At 50.9% G+C, this 26,061-nt stretch overlaps 1 protein-coding gene across 1 annotated transcript in view; it reads right to left on the reverse strand.

The window, feature by feature from the left end:
- Sdk1 (sidekick cell adhesion molecule 1) overlaps positions 1–26,061 on the reverse strand; it is a 952,579-nt gene that overhangs the window by 148,183 nt on the left and 778,335 nt on the right. Inside the window, exons 20-22 of the mRNA XM_051161155.1 lie at positions 22,858–22,956; positions 16,990–17,181; positions 12,212–12,333 (exon numbers count right to left, since the gene is read on the reverse strand). Coding sequence (XP_051017112.1) covers positions 12,212–12,333; positions 16,990–17,181; positions 22,858–22,956 — 413 coding nt within the window. The remainder of the gene's footprint in view (positions 1–12,211; positions 12,334–16,989; positions 17,182–22,857; positions 22,957–26,061) is intronic.

Raw genomic sequence — 26,061 nt, forward strand, 5'->3', positions numbered from 1 at the left:
CCTCTCTCTCCCCGGCACTATGCTGAGGAGCCCATTCAGACACTTAAAGGAAAAGGCTGCGGCTTTCATGTGGCACAAAGATCCAGCTGGGAAGAGATGACACAGCCGTGTGCACATCCCACCCTCTCGCAGCCGCTCAGGGTCTCAAACACCAAGGAGACTTGCAGCGGCTTCCTTCTAACTTCTTCTCTTGACTTCAGTATGAGCTGAAGAGCCAGAAGGGGCATCTAGAAACATGTCCTCTGGGGACGGGAACTAAACTTCTATGTATAGGCCAGTGTTAGCTGGCTGAGAACACGGACGCAGAGAGCTCAGAAACCTCATGTACTATAGGCGGGATATGACTAAGAGGCTTTCATTTCCTGCAATATACAGCAGGCTGAATAACTCCGCAACCCAAAAAGCCAGAGAGGAGCTGGGCAGGATACAACAGTCACCCCGTTGCAGCCATTCCACTGGGGAAACCGGAAGTGTGTCCATGCTGGCTGAGGGAGGGAAGGAGCTGCATGGAGGTGAACCACAGGGCCTTTGCACAGCAGAGATAAGCAAAAAGGGTCCAGCCTGCTCACCTCACGCTCTGCAAACAGAACTGAGATGAAAGAAGAAACATGTTCTCTGGCTGATGGAAAGAGGAGCTAGTGCGGCATCCATTATAAACACGCGACTGGATCCCTCTTCTCCCCCAGGCCTGTGCTGGGAGAAGAGGAAGAAAGGAAGAAAGGCATCTCTCCAAGCCTAACAGTCCCACATGTGCCCCAGTTTTGGTGTGGAGGGTCTAGAAAAGTGAATATCGAATGACGATTTAAAAAAAAGCATTGGGCAGGCATGAACATGCTACCCCTAAAAAAAAAAAAACAAAAAACCACTGAGGGTGAAACAAAAACACCATAAGTCACAGAAGGCACACAGGGATGAGCTCTGTAGCTGGGTGCTACAGCAACTGCAACGCCAACACTGCAGAGGCTGGGGGAGGAGGGTCACGAGAGGCTAGCCTGGGCTCGGGGAGAGAGAGAGAGAGAGAGAGAGAGAGAGAGAGAGAGAGAGAGAGAGAGAGAGAGAGAGAGAGAGAGAGAGAGAGAGAGAGAACCTTGTCTCAAAGCCACAATATCACCAAAAATTGACCAAAAGCCAGAGTGAAAAGGAGAGAGTCAACTGTGGGCGGGAGAGATGGCTCAGTGGGTAGCACACTTGCTTTGCTAGGTGGAGGACCTGAGTTTGATCTCCAGACGCCATGTAAGGAGCCAGAGGTGATGGTACAGGCTTTTGTAATCCCAGCGCCAGGCAGGCAGAGACTGGAGGGTCCCTGGGGCTTGATGGCCAACCAGCCTTGCTTAATCCAGGCCAGTGAGAGATCTTGTCAGCAAACCAAGATGGATCCTGTCCTCAGAAATGGTACCCTAAGTTGACCTCCAGCTGCCATAAAAACAGACATGAACATGGGTGCGTGCACACATAAACACGGAATAAACTGTAACGCCAAGGGCAGAATACATCACTATTACTATCTATTTTTAGGAGACAGGGGTAAAGAAGTAATAGAGCTATATAAAATGTAAATAACCGCCATTGAGATTGAAAGCATATAAAGAGACAGAAATGAGATGCAGGTCAACAGAGAATTAATTTACCGGAAGCTACATCTGAGGACATTATTTGGATAGAAGTACAAAGAGATACAGACAAGGAAAATGAGAAGCAGATGGTAAGAGACCAGGAGGATAAAGAGAGAGGCAATTTCTTCTATCCAGTAAGAATTCCAACAGGAGACAGCAGACAGTGGAGAGGCTGTATTCAAACAGATTGTGACAAAGAATTTTCCAGAACAAATGAATTGTTTTTAGATTCAAAGTGTTTAATACATCCTGACTTCAAAAGCACTCTGGAGCTTGGTGAGATTTACTGATGGGCAAAGTGCTTCCTGTGCAAATATGAGGACCAGAGTTTGGATCCCAGAAGTCAGATGAGAGGCTGGTGGGCATGGGGGCCAGCTGCACGCCCAGCACGCAGGAGATGGAAACAGGGGTCCTCGGGGCAAGCTAGACCAGTTGGATTTGCGAGCTCAGAATTAGCGAGAGACCAACCTAAAAGATGTCACCCTCCGGCTTCCACACTCACATGCATGCTAGTGCAACCACACACATGGATGCATACTGTACACACACACACACACACACACACACACACACACACAACCAAAGAATCTTCTAGACCCAACATAGAGTAAGGCTCTAAACCGCAAGAGCTCCTAAGATACTCGGTAATTGGCAAAGTAAAATGGGGTAGGAAACAAACTTCAACATCATCAATAGGAATGAGGAGAAACTGGGCTATTAGCTCCAGACTTTCTATTCCTGCACTTGGGACGTTAGATTGCCATTCAGAGGATGGCATGAAAGTAAAGATATTTCTAGAATACCCGGTTGCACCGTGGGAGAAGTTAACATTCACAGCGTTGCAACTCAGAGAACAACTAACAGATGTAATCTAAAAAAAAAAAAAAAGGAAATTGAACCAGGAAGAAAGAGCTGGGAAGAAATGGTCAATAAAGAACTGGCAGAACACAGTGAGACCTCAGCAGCACAGAGCCAGGCCGCGGTCGTCAGCCAGAAAAAACCAGGTGGGACTGAAGTACTAGGAACGTGGTAGGCATGACTGGACGGGGGCCAGGCCTCTAGTACTGTAGACCTGTGATTCCAGCTACTAAGGAGGCAGGATGGGATCACAAGCTCAAGACCAATTTGGGAAACTAATTAAGACTCTGTATCAAAATAGAAAGTGAAGAGACCCAGGGATGTGGCTCAGTGGTAGAGCACCTACCTAGAATGCCCCAGGGAGGGGCTGGGGTGTGGCTCAGTGGTAGAGCACCTCCCTAGAATGCCCCAGGGAGGGGCTGGGGTGTGGCTCAGTGGTAGAGCACCTGCCTAGAATCCCCCAGTGAGGGGCTTGGGTGTGGTTCAGTGGTAGAGCACCTGCCTAGAATCCCCCAGTGAGGGGCTGGGGTGTGACTCAGTGGTAGAGCACCTGCCTAGAATCCTCCAGTGAGGGGCTGGGGTGTGGCTCAGTAGGAGAACACCTGCCTAGAATACCCCAGTGAGGGGCTGGGGTGTGGCTCAGTGCTAGAGCACCTGCCTAGAATCCTCCAGTGAGGGGCTGGGGTGTGGCTCAGTAGGAGAACACCTGCCTAGAATACCCCAGAGAGGATTTTGGATAATGGCTCAGAAGTGCTTGTTTACTCTATGCATGACCCTATGCTCCACCCTCAGCAACACATACACACATAGAAGAAGAAAAGGAAAAGAGGAGGAAGGGGAAAATCATGTCTTGTTAAAAAAGATGCTGTTTCCATCTTAATGCTAGTTATTTCAGGTAGAAACTCACTGTCCACTTTATTTATTGAGCAGTGTCTCTCACGAACCTGAAGTTTCTTGATTCAGTTACCCTAGCCAACCAGCTTGTCCTGGTGACCCCATCTCTCCCTCTTGAGGACTGTGATTAGGAGTGGGGCCAGCACACTTACTGCCTACCCCTGCTGGGGATATGAACACAGGTCCTCACACTTGAGTGCTGGTCCTCACACTGAGCTGTCTCCCGGACCCAGTGAGTGTGTCATAATTTGAAAGGCAGGGGAAGTAGTTTTATAGAGATAGAGCTGCCCACAGCACAGCAATCAGATGCATAAAGTCACCTCTCCCATAACGAGTCCATCATCACATCACGTGCAACAGGGCACCGAGGGGACTGCCCAATATCTGACCAAAGGTGAAGATCCATGAAGCATTCCAATACACTCAAATCGAAAAGCACTGCAGGATATGAGTGTCTGATAGTCTTCAAAACCGTCGAAGTACAAAAATCCAGCCTATGGCTGAAGGAGACCATTGGGGCAGAAACGCTGGGCGTGCTCTGTGTCCTGGATTCAGACTTGGTTAGCTCTGAGGAGATCCTGGCACAACCCGCTGAACCTGGAGTGGCCTTTGTGTGAGCTGGAGTGGGAGTGAGTTGGGGGTGGGAGGTGAGTGAGGGTGGGGTTCTGGGTAGGATTTTTGCACTCTTTTTGTACCTTCTAACATGCTTCCAATGTGAAACAGAAAACAGCAGCTAAAATTTGTTATTGGCATACATTATCTATATTAACTTGTAAACATGATTATTATAAGCATATCCATCCTCCGTTTCCTTCTCTTGGCCACTGTCCCATTGTCATTGACTCCCCTTCCTCTTCCCAGTGGTTACACTACTGAAGAAGACAATCCATTTTTGCCTCCTCCATAGCCACTAAATACCCACAGATCTGCTGGAAGGCGTGGGGTCTCATAGATGATGGAAGGTTGAGGGACCCAATCCTGTGCAGTTATGTGTAGGCAATCAGAGTTGCTGGAAGTTCAAGGTGCAAAGGTCATGTCATTGCTGGGAAGACAGCTCTCACTGCAGAGACTCCTAACTGGTCACAGTGCAGGTAAAATTTGAAGAGATGGCTTGGACTGACTGTTAGGCAGTCCCAGACAAGTGGACCTCGGAGCCATGGGCAGGGGACTTGGTCCACTAGTGGGTAACAGGCCCTAGAACTTCCTTGCTGAGGCACCCAGAGTAATGGGGACAGATGAAAAGTGCAGCCACTGATCTTGAAAACCAAGCCTAACCTGCAGCCAGGAAAAGCTAACTCAGTGTCAAACAACATCAGGGGCGAGTGAGATGGCTCAGGAGACAAAGGCTTACACTCAAGTCTGATGATCCGAGTTCCATCACTGGGACCCACAGAGGGGATGGAGAACTGATTCCGACAAGTCGTCCTTTGACCTTCACACATGTGCACACCTATCTGCCCCGAACAGATAAATAAAATGCAAAAAATAACAATAATAATAAGGGAAAATGTCCCAGCAAACAAGGATGGAAACAATCATTTTAACTCAGAAGAGAACAGCTATAAAAAAAGAGACACCTTCCATAAATGTCATATTTGATAATAAAACCTTAAAGAATTTCTTTAATGGTAGAGAAATAAGAGAGATGGCCTCCTATCACTGCTGCTTCAGTTTAGTATGATAAAGGAGCTGAGCTCCCTCAGCAAGACTGCTAAAATAAATAAAACAGGTGAGAAGTCAGGTGTGGTATAGTAGCCCTGCAACCCCAGCCACGTGAAAGGTTAAGGCAGGAGGTTCAAAAGTTCAAAGCTAGCCTGGGCTATAGGCTGAGTTCAAATCCAGTCAGGGTGGCTTAATGAGACCATGTCTCAGATATTGATAGTAAAAAGGTCTGGGTATGTAGTTCAGTGGCACAGAGCCAGTTAGAAGCTGGGGATGTGGCAGAGTACCTGCCTAGAATGCCCCAGTGAGGGGCAGGGGTGTGGCTCAGTGGTAGAGCACCTACCTAGAATGCCCCAGTGAGGGGCTGGGGTGTGGTTCAGTGGTAGAGCCCCTGCCTAGAATCCCCCAGTGAGGGGCTGGGGTGTGGCTCAGTGGTAGAGCCCCTGCCTAGAATGCCCCAGTGAGGGGCTGGGGTGTGGCTCAGTGGTAGAGCACCTGCCTAGAATCCCCCAGTGTGGGGCTGGGGTGTGGCTCAGTGGTAGTCAGTGGTAGAACCCCTGCCTAGAATCCCCCAGTGAGGGGCTGGGGTGTGGCTCAGTGGTAGAGCCCCTGCCTAGAATGCCCCAGTGAGGGGCTGGGGTGTGGCTCAGTGGTAGTCAGTGGTAGAGCCCCTGCCTAGAATCCCCCAGTGAGGGGCTGGGGTGTGGCTCAGTGGTAGAGCCCCTGCCTAGAATGCCCCAGTGAGGGGCTGGGGTGTGGCTCAGTGGTAGAGCACCTGCCTAGAATCCCCCAGTGTGGGGCTGGGGTGTGGCTCAGTGATAGTCAGTGGTAGAGCCCCTGCCTAGAATCCCCCAGTGAGGGGCTGGGGTGTGGCTCAGTGGTAGAGCACCTGCCTAGAATCCCCCAGTGAGGGGCTGGGGTGTGGCTCAGTGGTAGAGCCCCTGCCTAGAATCCTCCAGTGAGGGGCTGGGGTGTGGCTCAGTGGTAGAGCCCCTGCCTAGAATCCCCCAGTGAGGGGCTGGGGTGTGGCTCAGTGGTAGAGCCCCTGCCTAGAATCCCCCAGTGAGGGGCTGGGGTGTGGCTCAGTGGTAGAGCCCCTGCCTAGAATCCCCCAGTAAGGGGCTGGGGTGTGGCTCAGTGGTAGAGCACCTGCCTAGAATCCCCCAGTGAGGGGCTGGGGTGTGGCTCAGTGGTAGAGCCCCTGCCTAGAATCCCCCAGTGAGGGGCTTGGGTGTGGCTCAGTGGTAGAGCACCTGCCTAGAATCCTCCAGTGAGAGGCTGGGGTGTGGCTCTGTTGTAGAGCATCTGCCTAGAGTCCCCCAGTGAGAGGCTGGGTGTGGCTCTGTGGTAGAGCATCTGCCTACCACGCACAATTTTTTGGGTAGGCCAGCAGTAAATATTTTTAAAAAGGAATGGTAAAAGATAGATGTGTGGAAAGAAAAGAGGGAGGAATGAAGGAAGGAAAGAAAAAAAGAAAAAGAAAGAAAAAGGAAAGGAAAGCTCATAAATACATTCAAATGCATATGGGACTAGATCTGGAGGCAGAAAGTTGGGTGGGGCTCCTCCAGAACATACACGTTGGGAAAGCCTTGCTACCCATGCAGAAGCACACAAGAGAAGACTCAGAAGCTGCACTAATTCTATGGGAAGTTAGGCTTCAGGCTCTATATCTCATTCTGCATGTGTTTCTGATGCACATGCCATGTGTAGACCCATAGAAGCCATGTCTGGCAGCTTTGGGGGAGAATTGGCGTACAGTCGCTGTTTGACCCATAAGCCTCATGCCTGGGGTCTAATCTGAAGGTACAGCATCAAAAAGACACAACAGTAAGATCCTCTTCTTGGCGGAATAGTCTCTCCCTAAACCTGGTCCCCTTGACTGCTGGAACCTATGCATGGGTGCTGCAGGCAGCCTAGGAGTCTAGGCTGATGGCAATGAGGCTAAAAGCATCAAAAGGGTAAGATGATTTGGTCCAGCGTCATCACAGGGTACACAGCAGCAGATGATGGGCAGTGAGGTGGGAGCAGAGCAGGAGGGTAGTGGGGGCCCAAAGGTGACCTGCTCTGCTGCTGAGGCTGACTTTGAAGACGGGAAGGGACTCTGGGACACCCAGCGAGATGACCCTCGGCAGGTAGAATTGCCCTGCTGACGGGTAGCTTCCCATACTCCAAACCTCCGGCTCCCAGAAGATCTTCCTACATGTTAATCACACCAGCTCCTCTAGAGTCTCCGGAGGGGGCACTGCCCTATGGATGCCGTGCTTTAGCCCCGAAACCCACACTAGACTTGCGGCCCATGGAACTCCAATAGCATACACATGTTTGCGTTGCGTATGCACTCAGTGTTTGGCAGTTCGTTGGCGGCAGAGGTAGAAAACACGCTCCCAACATGCAGGACTGGCTAAATTAACCATAGCTGTGTAAATGTGCAGTGACTAGCACATGAGGGAAGAGAGGCAACAGGCTGCCTTCCACATAAGACAGGTAATGGAGCTGGGGCAGTGGCGCACGCAGAGGCAGAGGCACGCAGATCTCTGTGAGTTCGAGGCCAGCTTGGTCTACAAAGAGAGTCCGGGATAGCCAAGGGTACACAGAGAAACCCTGTCTTGAAAACAAACAAGCAAACAAACAGAAAGAAGGAAGGAAAAAAAGGAAAGAAGGAAATTAGGAAAGAGACAAGAGGATCGCCGGGATTGGCTGGCCAGCAAGCCTAGACTGCTTGGTGACCTCTAAGCCCAGAAGAGACTCTGTCTCCAAAACCCAGGTGGGCAGTACCCAAAGAACAAGAGCTGAAGTTGACCTCTGACTTCTACACGAATATGTATACATGTGCATTGAACACATATGTCCACCTGCACATGCATGAACATATACACACAAAAGATAGACCAAAATTCAAGTAGGCATGGTAACCTGTAGGGTACAACAGTGGGCTGGAGAAACGAGGCTTCCCAGAACATCATTTTTCTATAGCGTTGACTCTGCAATAATACAAGTGGCTACAGAGTGAAAGGGAAAAGCCCTAGCAATTTCTCGCAGGTGAAATGATTTTTACAGATGGTAACTGCTAATGAGCAAGGGAAAAGAACTCCAACACCTGAGATGAATGTGTCTTGTGCACGAATTGGTGACGGAAGCACAGAAAGAAAGAGTGATGTTGGGTGACTTTTTCTTTTAAGGTCAGCATTTTGGCTGTGACGGTAGAGAGAATTAAACCCAAGGCCAAGCACTTACATTGCATTCGGTGGGCGTGTTGATTACTCTGCTGGAATCACAGGTTTACACTCTGTATAATAGCCGGGCAGAGAAAATAAGAACATTGGGCCTTCTGAAAAATGCTTTTTATATAAGGCAAATTTAGGATATAAATGTAAGGATAATGATATTTGATTTGAATTGAAAATATCACTGTAGCCTTATGCTGTTAAAAAACAACACAACAACAACAACAACAACAACAACAACAACAACAACAACAACAAAATATGTTTCCTGGGGCTGGAGAGATGGCTCAGCAGCTAAGAGCACTAGCTGCTCTTACAGAGGCCCCAGATCCAAGTACCAGGACCCACATGGTGCTCACGACTGCCTGTTACTCCAGTTCTAGTGACTCTGATGCCCCCTTCTGGCCGTCATGAACACCAGGCACACATATGGTGCACAAACATGTGTACAGGAAAAATACTCATGAAAACAAAATAAGTAAATCTAACAAATACATTTAATGTATTGCCTCTCCCGACCAGAAAGGTCTAGAAGCAATGAGCAGATGGTAGCAATAAGCTCCCCCAGCTCTTGATGCTCAGGTTGTGACCCTTAAATGTTACTTGAGAAAGAGCTCACAGAAGCTTGGAGCAGGAAGGCACCATGTCCTGGAACACCACGTGCCAGCAGAAAACCAAATGGCCTCATGTCAAAAAGCCTACTTCATGAAGGGATTGTGATGCATGAATTTAGGCCTCAAGAGTAGCAAGGGGTGTAAAAGAGACAGATACCTCCATGGGTGGAGTGCTCTCCACACAAGCACAGGACCTGAGTTTGAACTCCTGGACATGGCAGCAAATGTCTGTAATTCCTGGGTTCCTATAGACAGATGAGAGGCAGAAGCAGGAGACTCCCAGAAGCAGAAGCTCAGGGGCCAGCTCGTCTGCTCTACACAGCAGGCAAGAGACACTGCCTCATGTGTACACACACACACACACACACACACACACACACACACACACACACACACACTGATTAAGGTAGAGCAAAGAATACAGATGCCTGGAGCACACTGACTGTAAAGCATGTGCCTTCCTAATTGTTTAAGTGGTAGGAGTGCTGGAAGGAATCGGCAGTGCCTTTTTTTGATAATTTTTAAATGAAAGAAAGGAGGGCTAAGTATTTTTCTGCCTTCCTGGCTTTGGGGTACCTAATCAATATAGGGAGAAGGGCAAGGGCCTTCAAAGTTTCAGAGGCAGGATGAGTAAAAGCTGAGAGAATGAGGAAAATTACCATTCCACATATCCAAAGAAGCCAACTCACGTGAGAGAGTATGCATAGAGGAATCCATTAGACAAAACCCTGGTGGGGGAAGTGATGGAGTAGGGATCAGGGATTGGGCAGTTCTACTTAGCGTGCTGTTCTATTTAGCATGATTTCATGCTCTTTATCTACCTCAGCATGCTCAGAGCACCCAGGATATGCTGAGGGTGCAGGAAGGAGGGAAGGAAGGAACAAGAGAGGGAGCTACATCTCATCAAAGTTTTGTGACGAGCCTCTGGTTCAGAGGACACAGGGGACAGAGCAGTGCTAAGTGGTATCGCCAGAAGGAATCCTGCAGGGACCTCTCCAGGGTCTGGGTGTTGTCAACAGGACACAGCACCGGTAAAAAGGGCAGGAGACTCTTGAACGAAAAAAGAGACGCGATCTATAGTGACAGCCAGAAGACAAGCGTCTGCCAGTGGGATGAGAGGAGGGATGAGAAGGAGGAAAACAAAGAGTGTAAGGATGCTCTGGGAACAACAGGTGTGGCTGATGCCTTGGTCTACATGTTGTCTGCTTCGCTACTAGGACTGATAAACACTGAGCTGTGAAAATTGGTTTTCTGAAGACACATTGGTTTTTTTGTTTTGTTTTGTTTTCCTCTTCTAAGCGTTTCAAAGTCTGCTTCTATAATTTTTGTTTCATTAACTGGGAGTTTGTCTGTCTATTGTCTTCCTTCTTTGCTTTCTTTTTTCTTGACTAGATACCAAATACAGATAACTCTCACTCTTCTTAAGTAAACAGCCTTACCCTCAGTGACGGATCCCTCACGTCTGCATGGTTTATACTGTGAGGAAGCCACATAGATTTCCAGAGACGTGGGCTTGGTGAAACTTTTGCACGTGTGTGTGTGTGTGTGTGTGTGTGTGTGTGTGTGTGTGTGTGTGTGAGAGAGAGAGAGAGAGAGAGAGAGAGAGAGAGAGAGAGAGAGAGAGAGAGATTCACTTCTAAATTCACAGCCAACTCCCAGAAGAGTCTTCTTCAAACCAGTGCGAGAACAGCAATGAGTCACCAGGATCTAATGGCACAGAAACTACTTCCAAACTTCATCACTCACTGCATGTAATTTGGCTCTTTATCCTTTTCTAATCAGAACGTGGAACTAGTGGAATGTGTGGTATTCATCCATGCCAGCAGGTCCCATCCACATACAGCCCTTCTCCATGCCCAGGCCCTTCCATGCTTGTTATATGGCCCTTGGCACTACAGTGAGTCGCCCATGGCCCATCCTGGGACCCACGTGACAGGTCTTTCCATCACTTCCTAATGCTTTGTGCTGTCTCCAGACACACGCTGCTGCAGAAGGCCATCCTGCCACTCAGAATGAGAGAATGCTTTCCTCCACAGCACAAACTACCACTGGGTCCCCTATGTCCAGAACAGCACTTGGAGATGGAGCCTACTCTAGAAAGGATGCTGAACCCGTGGTGCTCTATGCTAGACAAGCTGTAGCAGTCTGGTGGCTAACTGCGATGGAGATTTCAAAAACCAATCTGCTGTGCCATCTAACTTGGGGTACCACCCTGGAACAGCCCTTGAGTTTTCACCGGTATTCTCATTTCTCTGGCCATCCCTGGATCCTGTCTTCTCATCTCTGCTCATCTTGTCCCCAGTGCCTGCTTTTATTCCCTCCTCTGCTCTTCCCATCCAAGCTCAAGCCTGTTTTAGAGATCCTAGAGTCCCTCCAGCACCTCAGAACACCAACAATCCCCCAACGGCAGGTCTTTGTCATCTTTCTGTTGGGAAGCCCTACTCCCAGGGGGTGGTTGTAGGCATAAGGTTATTATGTAATTTAAATGCTGATTTCTGTACCCCTCATATCTGGTAGCAAGCCTTGTTCTAAGAATCTTCTGTCTCAATGTTGTGTAAACACTGCTCCCCAATTGTCCCCTGATATGCTAGTAAAGCAGCTTACAGCCAATCACTGATCAGGGGAGAGAATGGGGCTGGACTTCCTGCCAGCCAGGGGAGGAGGAGTTAGAGGAGGAAGTAGGGGATTTGGCCAGGGAATTCAACCCTGGGAGAGGTCCAGAAGACATCAGGAGAGAGGGTGCCAGAGCAGGAAAGCTACAAAGTGCAGGTATCTCTGGATGTATGCTGGGAGGAAGCCAAATCAGCTCATGAGGTTAAGAATAATGTAGTAACTGCTCAGTTACTGGTGTTGTGAAGCTTACTATCAAACAATATAAAGGTCTCAATTATTGATGTGATAGCTGGGTTAAGAGAGAAATTGAGAAACAAACACTGTTTTATAAAATAACCTTAACAGGTGGCGGCTAATATTGGCAATTTGATAGCACCTAGGATCACCCAGGAGACACACCTTTGGCCATGTCTATGAGGGACTTTCCAGATTTGGTTAGTTGAGGTGGGAGACCCACTCTGAGTATGGCTGTCCCCATCTCATGGGCTGTGGGGGGCTGCGTCGAGGGAGGCAGCCCTGGACTGAATAAGGAGATGAGCTGAACATCAGCAACCATTTCTCTCTGCTTCCTGATTGTGGATTGCCATGTGACCTGCCTTGATGGAAAACACCTAACCGAGAGCACCTGCAACTGTGAGCCAAAACAAACCTTCCTTCCTTAAGCTGCTGCATCAGGTGTTTTGTCACAGCACTGAAAAAGGTAGCTAATACACGCGGGCCATGAGGCGCATACCTGCCCCTCCACAATCCACCTGCAGATGGCCGTCTTCCCATCATAGCCTGGCCGGAACTGGAGTGTGGCTGAACGCGGGCTGATGTTGGAGATGACCAGGTTGGATGGAGCACCAGGAAGGTCTAGTGGGGAAAGAGAGAGAGGCAGGAAGAGGGTTAACTTCTGTCACAGCCTAGGGAGGGTGCCAAGCACGTCAGGGAGGAAACAGAAGGCACTTGTTTGCCATGCCATGAGAGTGAGAAGATTCCCCCAGCAAGGCCTCGCAGCAGGATCCTGCCTCTAACCGGGTCACCCGCTGGGCTCCAGGCTGTCTGAAGTGGCATTAGGAGACTCCTGTCTTATTTGTCTCTGTACGGAGCCAATAATTAATAAGTGCTCGTTGTGCACAGGGGAACATGATTCCATCCTCCAGGCTCCTGCCCTGGACCAAGAAAGGAGTCGCTTGACTTCTTTTCCCTGTTCCCATGATGCCCCACAAGTCAGGGTTGAGGAGGGGATGAGAATCTGTAGGCTGTGGATGTGGTTTCCAAGACAAAGCAGGTGACAGTGCAGAACTCTTGCTGGACTCAGTTATCCTGGAAATGATGTAAGGTGGGAAGTAAGCCTCGTCACCTGAGGTTTCCCACTCACACACAGAGACACTGGTAGGCCACTCTCTAGAGGGCCAGGCTTACTGGCAAGTTCAACAAAGTGTTTAAGATGAGAAATTTCTGAGAGGAAGATAATGTGTTAAGGAGAGAAAGGAGGGGCAGGGAAATGCAGACAAGAACACTCTAAGAAGACAGGACAAAGGGCTGGGGGTAGATCTCAGCAAGCAGTGCTTACCTAGCACCCACAAAGCCCTGGGCTTGATCCCCAGGAATGCATAAGGCTAGGCAAGGCAAGGCAGTGCACCCGCCCCCCCGGCAGTCCCAGTACTCAGGAGAAGGCAGAAGGGTCAGATGTTCACGGTTCTCTTTAGTTACATAGGAAATTGGGGGCTAGCCTGGGGTACAGGAGACCTTGTTTCAAAAATAATAAAACAAAACAAACAAGTAAATAAACAGGACAAAACAAAAACAAGGTTGGGGTATATAGTTCAGAGCCTAGCATACGCAAGGCTCAAGGGTCCATCTCCAGGATCTAAGAGAAAGGAAGGGGGGCGCGTAAGTATGGGGAAGGGAGAGCAAGGAGAGGGGAGAGAGGAGAGAAAAAAGGAAGGAGGGAAGAAAGGAAAGAAGGGAGGAGAGAGGGAGGAAGGGACGTCTGTGTGCTGTCTTCAGGTTCTGAGCGGCAGTGCCCTAGCTGGGTATTTGAAGGCTGGTCTTGCCACGGGATAATAAAGCCCCTGTGGTACCAGCTTGATATATTGTCACAAGCAGGGTCTCTAGCATCTCAAGGGCCCTTCTGTATCTGGCTTAATGGATTCGAAGGAGAAAATGTTTAGAGCGAAGGACAAGTGACTCTTCTTTCTAGTCCTTGGTTATCTCGATTCTTAAACCGGCTCTTCAGTGTCTAATGGACATAAAGCTCCTTGGCAAACAAAAGCCAGCTCCTCTGAAGGGCTCATCTCCGCAGGAGGCCCTTCCTGCGCTACTCAGGGTGTTATTTAGTGTCTTAGCATAGCCCTCCAGCTACAGGTGATCTGGCTTGAGCGACATCTCAAAGGTCACAGTCACAGCGGGAATCAGAGGCTTGCTCAGAGTAGACACCTCCAATTTCCTTCTGACTCACCTACTGCAGTTCCAGGTGACACACAGCCCAGAGATGGTAATGCTGGACTTAGAGAGGCCTTCCGGAGGTCAGTGCGCTCAGTACCTAGCAGGGATGGGCTCACACCAGAGGTGCCGCCCTCAGGGCCACTCCTACAAAAATACCGTGTACTAACAATGTCCTAAATCTGTGGTTGGGGGCTATGTTATGGGGACCAGATATTTGGGTAAAATCAATGGGTATGGGTTGGGGAGATGGCTTAGTCGCCAAAGCCCCTGGCTGTACAAGCATGAAAAACTGGAAAAATCACCCTGCCCCTGGGCTGTCCCTAAACCTGGGACTTGGAAATCCCCAAGGCGTGGTGGCACACGCCTTTAATCCCAGCACTTGGGAGACAGAGGCAAGCGGATCCCTGTGAGTTCCAGGCCAGTCTGGTCTACAAAGCAAGTCCAGGGCAGCCAAGGCTAATGTAGAGAGACCTTGTCTCAAAAAAAAAAAAAAAAAAAAAAAAAAAAAAAAAAAAAAATCCCTAAGGCCGTGATTCAGGCTTAACACCCAAGCAACACTTCCCACCTGGCTGTACTTTTCCACTAGTTCCCTGCATGTGCTCCAAAGACCCTATAAAAGCCTGCCCCTCAGCCCAGCCTGCTGCTGTCTCTGTTCCGCTCAGAGGCAGCCGTTATTCTGTGTCTTGTGTGCAGTCCGTTATGTGGTGTGACTCTGTGGTATTCCTTGGCTCCCTGTTGCCAAGGTCCCCTTGGTGCTGGTGACTGACACCTATAATCTCAGTTCTGGGAGGCGAAGACAGGGGGATCTTGGAAGCTTGCTGGGCAGCCATGCTGGCCAAGCAGTGAGCTCCAGGTCCAGTGAGAGACCTTGTCTCAAAATTAAGTTGGGAATAAAACTGAGGAAGGCACCAGATGTTGCCCTCTGACTGTCACGTGCACGCGCGCACGTGGAGATAAATATGGAATATTTTTAAAGGACTCTTTCCGTAAGTGGAAGACTTAAAATGACACGGCATTACTTTAGTGTGACGGTCTTCCATGCTTACAGGATGGAGAACTTTCCCAGAGGCAAACTCCGGACACAGACTAGTTCCTCAGGTGGGGACCAACTCGCAGTGGTATGACATGTGCCTATAATTCTGGTACCCATGTCAGTGTTAGGGCCACTGCCTCAGGCAATGGCCACTATCTGTGGATAGAAATAATAGCTTGGTCACACCTCTTCCTGACGGTGGAGACTAGGCCCACACTCAATGGATGTAGCAGGAGAGGTCACCTCGTGGGTCCAGCTTGCTCCCTCAAATCTCCTCCTCTGCCTCCACAGAAAATTTGGACTTAGTGGAAGTATGTTTAGAGAGGTACCAGGAGGAGAGCAAAGGACAGATACATGGAACTCCTGGGGGCACTTTTCAGTGCAGCACACATTTCATTGGGTTCACATTATCTTTAGGCACATGCAGTGCTCTCCAGAACAAACAGTCAGGTTATGAAACCAACCTGGAAGTGGGGAGCAAAGATGAGTTGACTTCATGTGAGTTTTCTGGGCCTCTATGAATAAGGTTGTTATATTCCTCTAATAAAGCAAACTGAGGTGTGTGCGTGTGTGCTGTGTATGTGGTGTATGGGCAGGTGCACGTACAAAACCCAGAGGAGGCCGTCCCTCTATTACTCTCTACCTTATTCCTTTGAGACACCGTCTCTCCCTGAACTTGGAGCTAGACTGCCTGGCAGCCAGCGAGGCCCAGCCGTCCTGTTTCCGTCTGGTGCCCGTTAGTGCTGGGGTTACCGTTGTGTGCTGGCTTCTGATGTGGGTGCTGGGATTCAATCTCAGGTCTTCCTGCTCACTCAGCTAGCGTGCTTACCCAATGAGTCATCTCTCCAGCCCCTTCCATTAACGTCTTTTAAGTGGCAGGAGGCTTAACAGCCTTAATTGTAGACCCTCTCCCTATATTCACGTGTATCTCTGAGATTCCTGGAAATGCATCTCCGTCTTAAACAGAAGCTTTAAAACGGGAGGGGAAGAGTTAGGCTGCTTTTCTGGGGCTGAGAGAGGTGTATAGGAAGAGCCTGTGAGTTTCGCGGGGACACAGCGGGAAGGAATGCAAGTCATCTCACTAACCACGAGCAGATTCTGCAACACAGCGGCTCACCCATGCCCTGCACATTTCTCCCTGGCTTTTTCATCTTTCTTACTTTTCTTTTTTCTTTCGCAGATTTAGTTACTTTATGTACATTACTGTTTTGTCTTTTGTGGGCGTATGTGGTCTGTGTGTGTACCTGGTGCCCTCGGAGGTCAGAGTATTCCCCTCCCCCCCCCCCCCGAATTGGAATCACAGAGCGCTGTGAGCCACCATGTGGGTGCCAGACACTGAATCCGGGTCCTGTGCAGGAGCGACACCTGTTCTTAACTGCTGGCCCATCTCTCTAGCTGCACCTTTTCTTCTTACAAACCCCAGTTCTTAACGTCTCCGTGGCTGAAGTGCTAAGTCTCACTGTCTTTTAGATTTTTGTGATGGGGTCTCTCATGTGACCGAGGCTCGCCACCAACTTACCATGTATCCAAGGATGGCCTCAAACTCAGGATCCAGCTGCCTTTACTCGAGGAACCATGGCCTCACAAGTGTGCATCACCACACCTGGTCTGCTTGTGCTAGGGATCAAACCCAAGACCTTGTGCAAAACAGCTGAGCTGTGTCCCCCCACCCCTCCCAGATGTGATTTCAACATATTTCTTATTTCCCTTTCTCAAATGTCATCTATGTGGCCACTGGCTGTGAGCCCTGGAGGGTAGACACCATGGGCTGTAGAGACCATGTCTTTAGCACCATACAGATCAGCCAGCCCTCTCCTTTCCTGTCAAGCTACTTCTGCTTGTTCTCACACTCTGGGAGAGAGAGACACACACAGCCAGAGACTGTGGAAGGCTAGGGCGAAGGCAGGGGCCACGGGTAGAGCCATCTGCCTTCATGTGACTCGGCTCTCAGGGCGCTCAGTGGCTTCTGTGTGGAAATGAAACTATACTGGGAGGGCCCAGAGCTTACAAGCACAAGCAAAGTCTGTATGGCAAGATCCACTGACCTGGGGGTACACCCGAAGAGATGGTGGATGATGTGGTCAGGCCCACGCCTGCGGCCGTCACGGCAGCCACATCGATGGTGTAGGTGGTGAGAGAGGACAGTCCCTGGATCTTGTACTCGTGGGTCGTGCTGTTGAGAGTGCGTGTGAGCCGAGAGGCATTCTTCCCGTACACCTCCCAGGAAATCTGATAGCCTGCAAAGACAAGGGACTAGCTGAGGCAGGACCCCCACGCGACAGGCTGGAAGTCACCCCTCTTCCCTGAGGGGGTTTGGGGCAGCAGGAGAGGACTCAGACTCTTTTGTGACTGGAAGGAGGCCCAGGTTCCTTCTCTGTGTTCCCACAGAAGCCTGCACTGTGCGCCCTGAGTTCTGTCAGAAAAGGCTCCTGCGACCTCAGGAGCTGGCACACAGGCAGGGGAGTGACAGATATGACCATTGCCCTGCAATGCCCTGCTTAGCTCACCATTGCCCAGACAGGAGACCTTGCCACAGCGGTGTTCCCACTTTCATAAACTGCTTTTTCCTTTATCCTGCCCCTTACGTCGGTGACTCACTCTAGGGTACCATCTCACCTGTGAGAACACTTCTAGCCCGTGCAGGTGCGTGCACGTGCGTGTGCACATTTCTCTCACTCTGTGTGATTACTGACAGGCCACCCTTCAGGTTTTCAAAGGGAGAAGGTTCCTTTCCCCTGCCCCTCCCCCCTTCAGGTTTGCTTTGCTTCAGAGTTTTGCCTTGCTCCTTACTGAAGACACTGTTTTCTGGAAGAAGAAGAAAAAATTAATTTTCCTCCCAGTTCTCTTTTCAGTCTGGTGGGGCCTTCTGATCACAATTTATTCAGCCTCAGACTCCATTATGACTTGGGGCTTAGAGGGGAAAAACCCCCGAATAGCGCCTGATGAACCCCTTCAGAGGGGAGCTGATGGGATTAGTGGGCGCTTAAAGTGTCTCCTAAAGAGGGACAGTGATGGAGAGAACCCCCAGGGTCCACGGGTGAAGGAAAACTGCTGAGGACGCCAGCTCTTCCCTCTTCACAAGTCAATAAGCTCGGGGATATGGGAGCCCTAGGATGCTCCTTTTCACTCAGATGAAAGTCATAAATAAAGTTAGAAACTGCTCTTCCGGGCGAACAGAAACTTAGAGGATGGCACCTCGGGACTTTAATATTTTGAAAAAAAAAATGTAATGTCAGAACTCAGCCCCCTCCGCTGTTCCCACAGTCATCACACAGAGTGGTAACTACCAAGAACCTTCAGGAGACTCACATTAGTGGGGGGAGGGCTGGGGAGATGCTGGGCCGCCCGCGGAGGCCTTGAGGTCACCCGGGCACCTGAATTCCCCTGGCCTGAGATGGAGTGGGTCTCTGTCCTAGGCTCATGGAGCATCAAACTTCCTTGTTTTGTGTAGGCTGCCAGGACCACAGGCTCCAGGCCCCGCCCCATTTTTCCTATGTTGCTGGCAAGGTCTGGCCGGCCCCATGCTGTCTGAGGCCATCTCTGTGCCATCCTTGACCAGTACCAAGTCTTAGACTCTCTTTCTTTACCCACTGCCCACACTGCAGAGTTTCCACAGATGGGTGCTGAGATCTGAGTACTCCAGTTCAACTTCCATGGACGGGTGCTGAGATCTCAGTACTCCCACTCAACTTCCATGAAAAGGTGCTGAAATCTGAGTACTCTTATTAGTTATAATTTGAAAATTTGGGGGAGGGAACAATAAAAATGCCACTGCGGCACTTGTGATGGCTGATTTTGAAGCATTTGTGATGGCTGATTTTGAAGCTCTGGGCGTGTTTGTGAGGGATTTCCTAGATTGTATTGACTTAGGTGGAAATCACCTTCCCTAGGTGGAGGTGGCACTCTGTCATGGGCTCGGGTCTTGGACTAAATAAAAAAGGGAGAATGCAAGCTGAGGCCCAGTGTCCATCTGGCTCCACTTCCTGGCGGTGGGCGCAGTGTGAGCATCTTTCCTCTGCCTATACTCATCCAACTACAAGGCAAATCTGTTTATTGCCAAGGATTTGGTCCCAGCAAAGAGAAAGACAACACAGTATAGCATCAAATGCTCTGTTGCTCTAGGGCTGCAACCAATTTGTAGTGACATTTCTACTCTTTCTATATTTTATTATTTTATTTTAGCTTTTGAGACAGGGTTTCACTGTGTATCCCAGACTGGCCTCGAACTCGGGGATTCACTTAGCTCTGCCTCCTTGGTGCTAGGATTAAAGTTATGTGCCACCGTGTCTGGCCTTTTCTTTATGCAGTGATAGACACTCTTCCAAGGGGAAGTCGGCATGAGGGGCCTCCTACAGCAGTGTTGCGAGGAGGGAGGATGGGGCTCTAGGGCCCATGATGCCCTGCGATCCTGTGTTGAGGAGGGAGAGGTATGGCTCCATGAGGCTGAGGCAAGCACCCACTCTGCTACTCAGTCATCGAACTCCAGAGGAGGAAGAGGTTGTCTCGAAGGACGTCCCAAGCATTTCACCTGGTTCAGCCACGCAGTCCACAGGGCAGGACACTAGGCGCTAAGACGCTGTTACCTTCGCTCACAAAGGAAGACATAAACAAGAGAGCCCTTGGAACTTGCAAGAAGCCAGCAGCCTAGCTCTAGGACCACCTTCCCTGTCCATGCCCGTGTCTTCCAAGTCCAGCCCTGGCCCTGGTGAGTTTCGTCTGATTAATCTCTACACAGTGCGAGATTCCGGGTCACTCTGAAGGCGGGGGAAGAGGAGTCTTCGTTGAAGGCTGCCACCTTGTCTGCCAGGAAATTCTATTTGTCTAAAAGCTGTTCTTTAGTGAAATTTACCATACACAGCATCTTGTTCGTCATGTCAACCCGGAGCCAAAACACCGCAATTTCGGCATCTTCAGTGAGCAGGGCGCTCCTGGCATCTGCTAGGGTCCAAATGGATCACGCCAGATGCTGCCTCTTCACAGATATGAATGGACACCAAAGGGACGACCAAAGAGCTTGCTCTAAGGCTGGGGAGGTGGCTTAGCAGATGAAGTGCTTGCCTTAAAGGCACCACTACCTAACTTTGATCCACAGAGTCCACATTTGAAAAGCCAGGCATAGTGGTTTATGCTTGTAATGCCAATGCTGGGGACACGGAGATAGGCCAACCCCTGGGGCACAATGGCGTGCCCACCTAGCCTAATTGGTGAGTACCAGGCCGAGTCTCAAAAATCAAGGTGGGTAGTGCTTGGGGATCAGTGCCCGAGGTTGCCTTCTGGCTTTCAACTCCTGCACACGCATGTGCACACATGTACACCTCTCCCCTCTCCCCGTCCCCAGTCAGCCTTCACAGGAGGGCCTAAGCTCAGAGCCAGCAGAAAGAAAGCTCTGGCTGGGAACTTGGGAGGAACAGTATAATGGGATATTGCCACAGGGCAGAGCAATGGGCATTTGGTGTGTAAGGATACCTCTCCTCCATTACACACAGACTTGGAGACGTGGGGCGGGTGGGGGCGGGGAAGGTAGTTCTGGCCAGCAAGTGCTTCATCTAACTTTAGTTTGTGGCATGAGAGAGCAGAGCGAGGAGCTGCCTAGAGCCAGCCTTTCCCAGTCATCACCAACTGTGCTTCCGACCAGCTGGGAACGCCCCCGGGCTAACGGCTAACTGAGACTAACGACCACGGGAGCTTCAGAAATAATTTTCTGTTGATCTGGAGTAAATTCTCTACAAGAGAGTGGTGCATCCAATCACAGACTGTCTGTCTGCATCCCGGCCCTCATAAATCAGACTTTACAGGCGAGAGTCGGGAGATACTGCAATTTACAACAAGAGCACAATGGGCAATTTACTCGGGCAGGTGCACGGCCGCCCTTGGCCCTTGCTCTAAGCTTCCTAGTTAGTCTGGCCACAAAACAAAATGGAAGCACGCAATGGGGGTGGGCACCAAGGGTCAGGCTTACAAAGCATCATTTCCGACAGACGCCCCTACCACAAAGGTCACATTGCCCAGGACCAAACCTCAAACCTTTTGCTGTGTGTGCGTCCTGCAGCTGCCTTCAGCAGCAGGAAGGTAGATACATAATGTCTTTGAAGAGGGGGGAGGTGCAGGCTAACATTCCATGACCTAGGCTCAGGAGGCCAGATTTGTTGGCAAGCAGTTTTTCTTCTGTTTTCTTTGGTGCATGTGTGCGTGCGTGCGTAGACCAGAGGTCCATGTATTCGATCCCTTTTCATCTTAAGTTTTGAGACAGTGTCTCTTACTGAACTCCGAGTTCACTGATTCTGTGAGACTCTGCCTGCCTCCACTTCCTTGGTGCTGGGAATACACATGTGTTCTGTGCGCCTGCTTTTTTTTTACATGGGCTCTGGGGAATCAAGTTCACACGCATACGCTTGGCTGAACCATCTCCTGCAGTACAATGTTGACCTTCTTGGGGCGTGTGCTGGGGAAGAGTCACGGCTTTGGGGGTAGTGTCTACCATCAGGCAGAGTGTTGAGTACTGAGGAGCACTGAAGGCAGGTGTCGCAGGGGGTTGGGGGCTGGATGGCATCCTGCTAATGACACTGTCCCCTCTATAGCGCTTTCTCGGAACAGCGGGTGGCTTCTGCGGACACATGTTTGAACAGCGTGGGCAGGAGTGGAGAGAAGCAAAGGCCAGACAGTGAAGAGTGGACAACTTTGGTCCTGATGTGAAGGGCAGAGTCTGCCTGAAGCTCTAACTAACAGTGGAGGCGGCTCCTGCACTCGACCGAGGCCGCAGTGGAAGCCGGCCAGCAGAACCCAACTGGGAAACATCAGAGCTCTGAGGGTCAAGCTCCATCATAAACACTAGCTGGCCACTTGTGACTACAGGTATTTGTTTAAATAAAGTATGAAAATGAGTTCATTAGGCCCCATTAGCTGGCGAGAGCAGATGATCATAAATTGGAGGTCCTGGCAACCAGCTTTCAGCGATGGAACATTGGCGCAGCTCCACAGGTCTCCCCTCAAGCTATAAAACTAGAGGGAAGAATGTGGGCAGTTTGGAGAGGGGGAGGTGGGAGCTTGGGGGGAGGGGGAGGGTGTGGATCTGAGACATGGGAGGCCCTTCTAGGTTAGGATGCCTACCAAAGAGTCTTGGCCAGTTTCTAGAACACAGTAAATGCTTTGAGGCCAGTTGGGCCGGTGAGGCTGCCTGCCTCTCTCACTCTGCAGAATTTATGATGAGTGAGGTTCTGAGCCAGAAAGACTTCCTTTCTGGGGCTGTGGAGATGGCTTGGTCAGTGAAGTGCTTCTGTGCAAGCATGAGGCTTTGAGTTCAGTCCCCGGGACCCACATAAGGCATGGTATCTGATTGTAACTCTAGTGCTTTAGATTTTTCTCGTAAGGTATTGAGGGGGGCAGGGGTGAGCAGGGACAGGATCTGGGATTTGGAGCTAGGAGTTCAGGGTCTTGCAACTCATGGCAAAGGGTGGAGGATGGAGGTGTCAGCACATAGTCCCTACTAGGAGTGCATTAGAAATTGACAGCACATAGTAGGCGTGTTCGCTGCCTAGAGGTTCTCCCAGCCTCAGGTGCCTCACCTGTCACATGGCCAGAATATCAATACGCTTCCATGTTGCTCTGAGAATTGAGCAAAAAGCATTAGAAAAGGTGTCAAAAAGACAATGGATTCTAGCTGCTCAAAGAGAATTCTGCAGTATCTGAAGCAGAGACTAACCTCCCAGCTCTGAAGTGAGCAGCACCAAGAGACAAGCCACACCTCCTGGCGGCCCCACCCTCAGGGTCATGGCTGCCACCACATAGCCAGGAAGACAAGTCAGCTACTCCCAGGAGGTCAAGGTCTACTCTTAGGGGGTTTGTTTGACATGAAGGTCACCCCTTCTTGTTAGGGCACCCCTCTCGTTCTCCTTTCCAGGAGACAGGCTGCTTACCCATAATGACGCCATTTCTCTCCAGGGGCTCCTGCCAGCTGACCTTGAGAGACGTGTCCAAAATCTCCGTGAAGCTCAGGTGCCCTACAGCTCCCGGTTCTACCAATTAAAAATGAAGAGGTCTGTTAACAGGAGAGCCCGGCCTTCTTTGATCAGATCTGTGAGGACAGCTTTAGCCACAGAGAGGAAGTGGTGCCACAGGACCAGCAGAAGCCTGTAGGGAAGAAACGCCAGGAGGCGCACAGCCGGGACGTGGCGAGGGGCTGCATGCGCTCTCTGCTCTTGGGTGTGATACTTTGCCAGCTCCATGCAGACACACAGGGAGGCGAGAAAAGTGGACACAGGACATTTCAGACACAGCTTTCATCTTTCCCTCTCATCTAATCCAGTAGACTAATCTACCTAGTTGGACCTGGAAATCAATTGCTTATCAAACTGTCACTTGCTTAGAATCCTTCATTAAGGGGATGGGTGCAATGACTCCATATAAAATAACCTGCCTGGAGTCCCCCTGTGAGAAAATGTGAGTGTGGCTCAGTGGTAGAGCCCCTGCCTAGAATCCCCCACTGAGGGGCTGGGCTGTGGCTCAGTGGTGGAGCACCTGCCTAGAATCCCCCAGTGAGGGGCTGGGGTGTGGCTCAGTGGTAGAGCACCTGCCTAGAATCCCCCAGTGAGGGGCTGGGGTGTGGCTCAGTGGTAGAGCCCCTGCCTAGAATCCCCCAGTGAGGGGCTGGGGTGTGGCTCAGTGGTAGAGCACCTGCCTAGAATCCCCCAGTGAGGGGCTGGGGTGTGGCTCAGTGGTAGAGCCCCTGCCTAGAATCCCCCACTGAGGGGCTGGGCTGTGGCTCAGTGGCAGAGCACCTGCCTAGAATCCCCCAGTGAGGGGCTGGGGTGTGGCTCAGTGGTAGAGCCCCTGCCTAGAATCCCCCACTGAGGGGCTGGGCTGTGGCTCAGTGGTGGAGCACCTGCCTAGAATCCCCCAGTGAGGGGCTGGGGTGTGTTTCAGTGGTGGAGCACCTGCCTAGAATCCCCCAGTGAGGGGCTGGGGTGTGGCTCAGTGGTAGAGCACCTGCCTAGAATCCCCCAGTGAGGGGCTGGGGTGTGGCTCAGTGGTAGAGCACCTGCCTAGAATCCCCCAGTGAGGGGCTGGGGTGTGGCTCAGTGGTAGAGCACCTGCCTAGAATCCCCCAGTGAGGGGCTGGGGTGTGGCTCAGTGGTAGAGCCCCTGCCTAGAATCCCCCAGTGAGGGGCTGGGGTGTGTTTCAGTGGTAGAGCACCCTCCTAGAATCCCCCAGTGAGGGGCTGGGGTGTGGCTCAGTGGTAGAGCACCTGCCTAGAATCCCCCAGTGAGGGGCTGGGGTGTGGCTCAGTGGTAGAGCCCCTGCCTAGAATCCCCCAGTGAGGGGCTGGGGTGTGGCTCAGTGGTAGAGCCCCTGCCTAGAATTCCCCAGTGAGGGGCTGGGGTGTGGCTCAGTGGTAGAGCACCTACCTAGGGTCCCACAGTGAAGGGCGTTAGAATCTTCCAGTGAGAGGAGCCAGGAGTCTGGCTTTTACGGCACCATGGACCCTGTGGGGCAGTCAGAAATGAAGCCTAGGGCCAAGGGCAGTGCCTGCTTGCTTGACCTAGAAGTCTACTTTCTGAACATTGCCCACCCAAGGGAATTTTCAGGAGCAAGAGAAAGTGCCAGCAAAAGGCCTGCACCATCACATCCTGCCTAAGAGGAAAAGTAGATGTTTGGAGAGGGCAATCCATTGCTCTGTGGGTCTCTCAGCTGAGGCCCTGCTCTGTCCAGGTGAGTTCCCTCCTACTCCAGGCCCCTTGCCTCAGGGCCCCTTGCAAACCTGCCTGGAACAATCTCACTCATTTGGGCTGCAGGAGCAGAGGGCACAGGCCCCTTTCTGCCTCCCAGCAGCCTTGCTACACAAGCAGCAGCCGATACCTTGCTCCCTCCTGGAACCATGACAAAGCCCTAACACAACTTATGAATTTTAAAACAGGTACAGCCTTGGAAGCCGCACTCATGGGGCTGAGATCAGCGGAGCCTTCACAGGGGGCTGAAACACTGACAAATGCCACTTCTCTGGGCGGAAGATGCTACAATAGGGTGGTTGTCAGGACCCTGTCATCCTCCCCGAACCACCAGCTTCCAGGAAGACACACTGACGGGTTTTTGAAGCGGCTTGTTCTTTTGCGATCAATGTGGTAGCTGAGAAGAGCTTTCTGCTCCTTTTATATTCCCAGTGTTTCTGCTTCCTGGATCCCTGCCCAACTGCGCTGTCCTCTAACTCTGCTAATGTCTAACTTGCAATTTATACTCTTTTCCTCCATGCTGTGACCCTCCCCCAGCATGGTCGCGGTTCCCCGGGGCTCTGCAGAAGGCCCGCCGCTAGGGAGGCTTATGTATGCCACACAGCAGAGGTTCTTTGCTGGGGTGCAAGCCCAAGGAAGCTGCGCCCCCAGAGCCAACTGCAACCCCACCCTCGATACCACCTTCACGGGGAGGGCGCTCCTTCCTCCTGGGTAGGACAAATAGGCCTATTCCGAATGGTGGCTCAGGAGCAGGGGAGATGTTTCAGTTGAAGGTCTGAGTTCTCTTTCTATTTTTATTATACGCCTTCCTGGTTTCCCAGTTCCGTGTATATTGTGTGGCTGTATGCATGTTTGTTGCATGTGTGGGGTCACCATACATGTGCACAGGTGTGAATGTGTGTGTGTGTGTGTGTGTGTGTGTGTGTGCGCGTGTAGACACTTGGGGGTGACGCTGAGAATCATTCTTAATACTGTTCTAGCCTATTCATTGAGGCAGGCCTCTCAGTCATAGCCGGAGCTTGCCCACATGGCTAGTCTTACTATCTGGCTTGATCTGGGAATCTCTGTCTCTGTCTTCTGAGGCTGAAGTCAGAGCAAGCCTCTACACAGCCTGTACACTCATCCAGCATTTATGTGGGCTCTGGGGATGCCTGCTCATACCCTCACACTTGCTTGGCAACTGCTTTTACCCTAGATCTGAGTTCCAGCCGCAGAATTTACTTTTGAAAGGCTGGGTGTCCTGCAGTACATTTATCATCCCAGCTCAGGGGCGGAGACAGGGAGATCCCAGGGCTCAGTGCTCAGCCAGCCCAGCCTGGTGGAAACTCCGGGCTCATTAAGAGAATCAGTTTTAAAAAAAAAAATGAGATGATAGGCTGGGCGTGGTGGCGCAC

The sequence above is a fragment of the Acomys russatus genome, chromosome 19 (genome assembly GCF_903995435.1).
Source record: "Acomys russatus chromosome 19, mAcoRus1.1, whole genome shotgun sequence".
Taxonomy (NCBI): domain Eukaryota; kingdom Metazoa; phylum Chordata; class Mammalia; order Rodentia; family Muridae; genus Acomys; species Acomys russatus.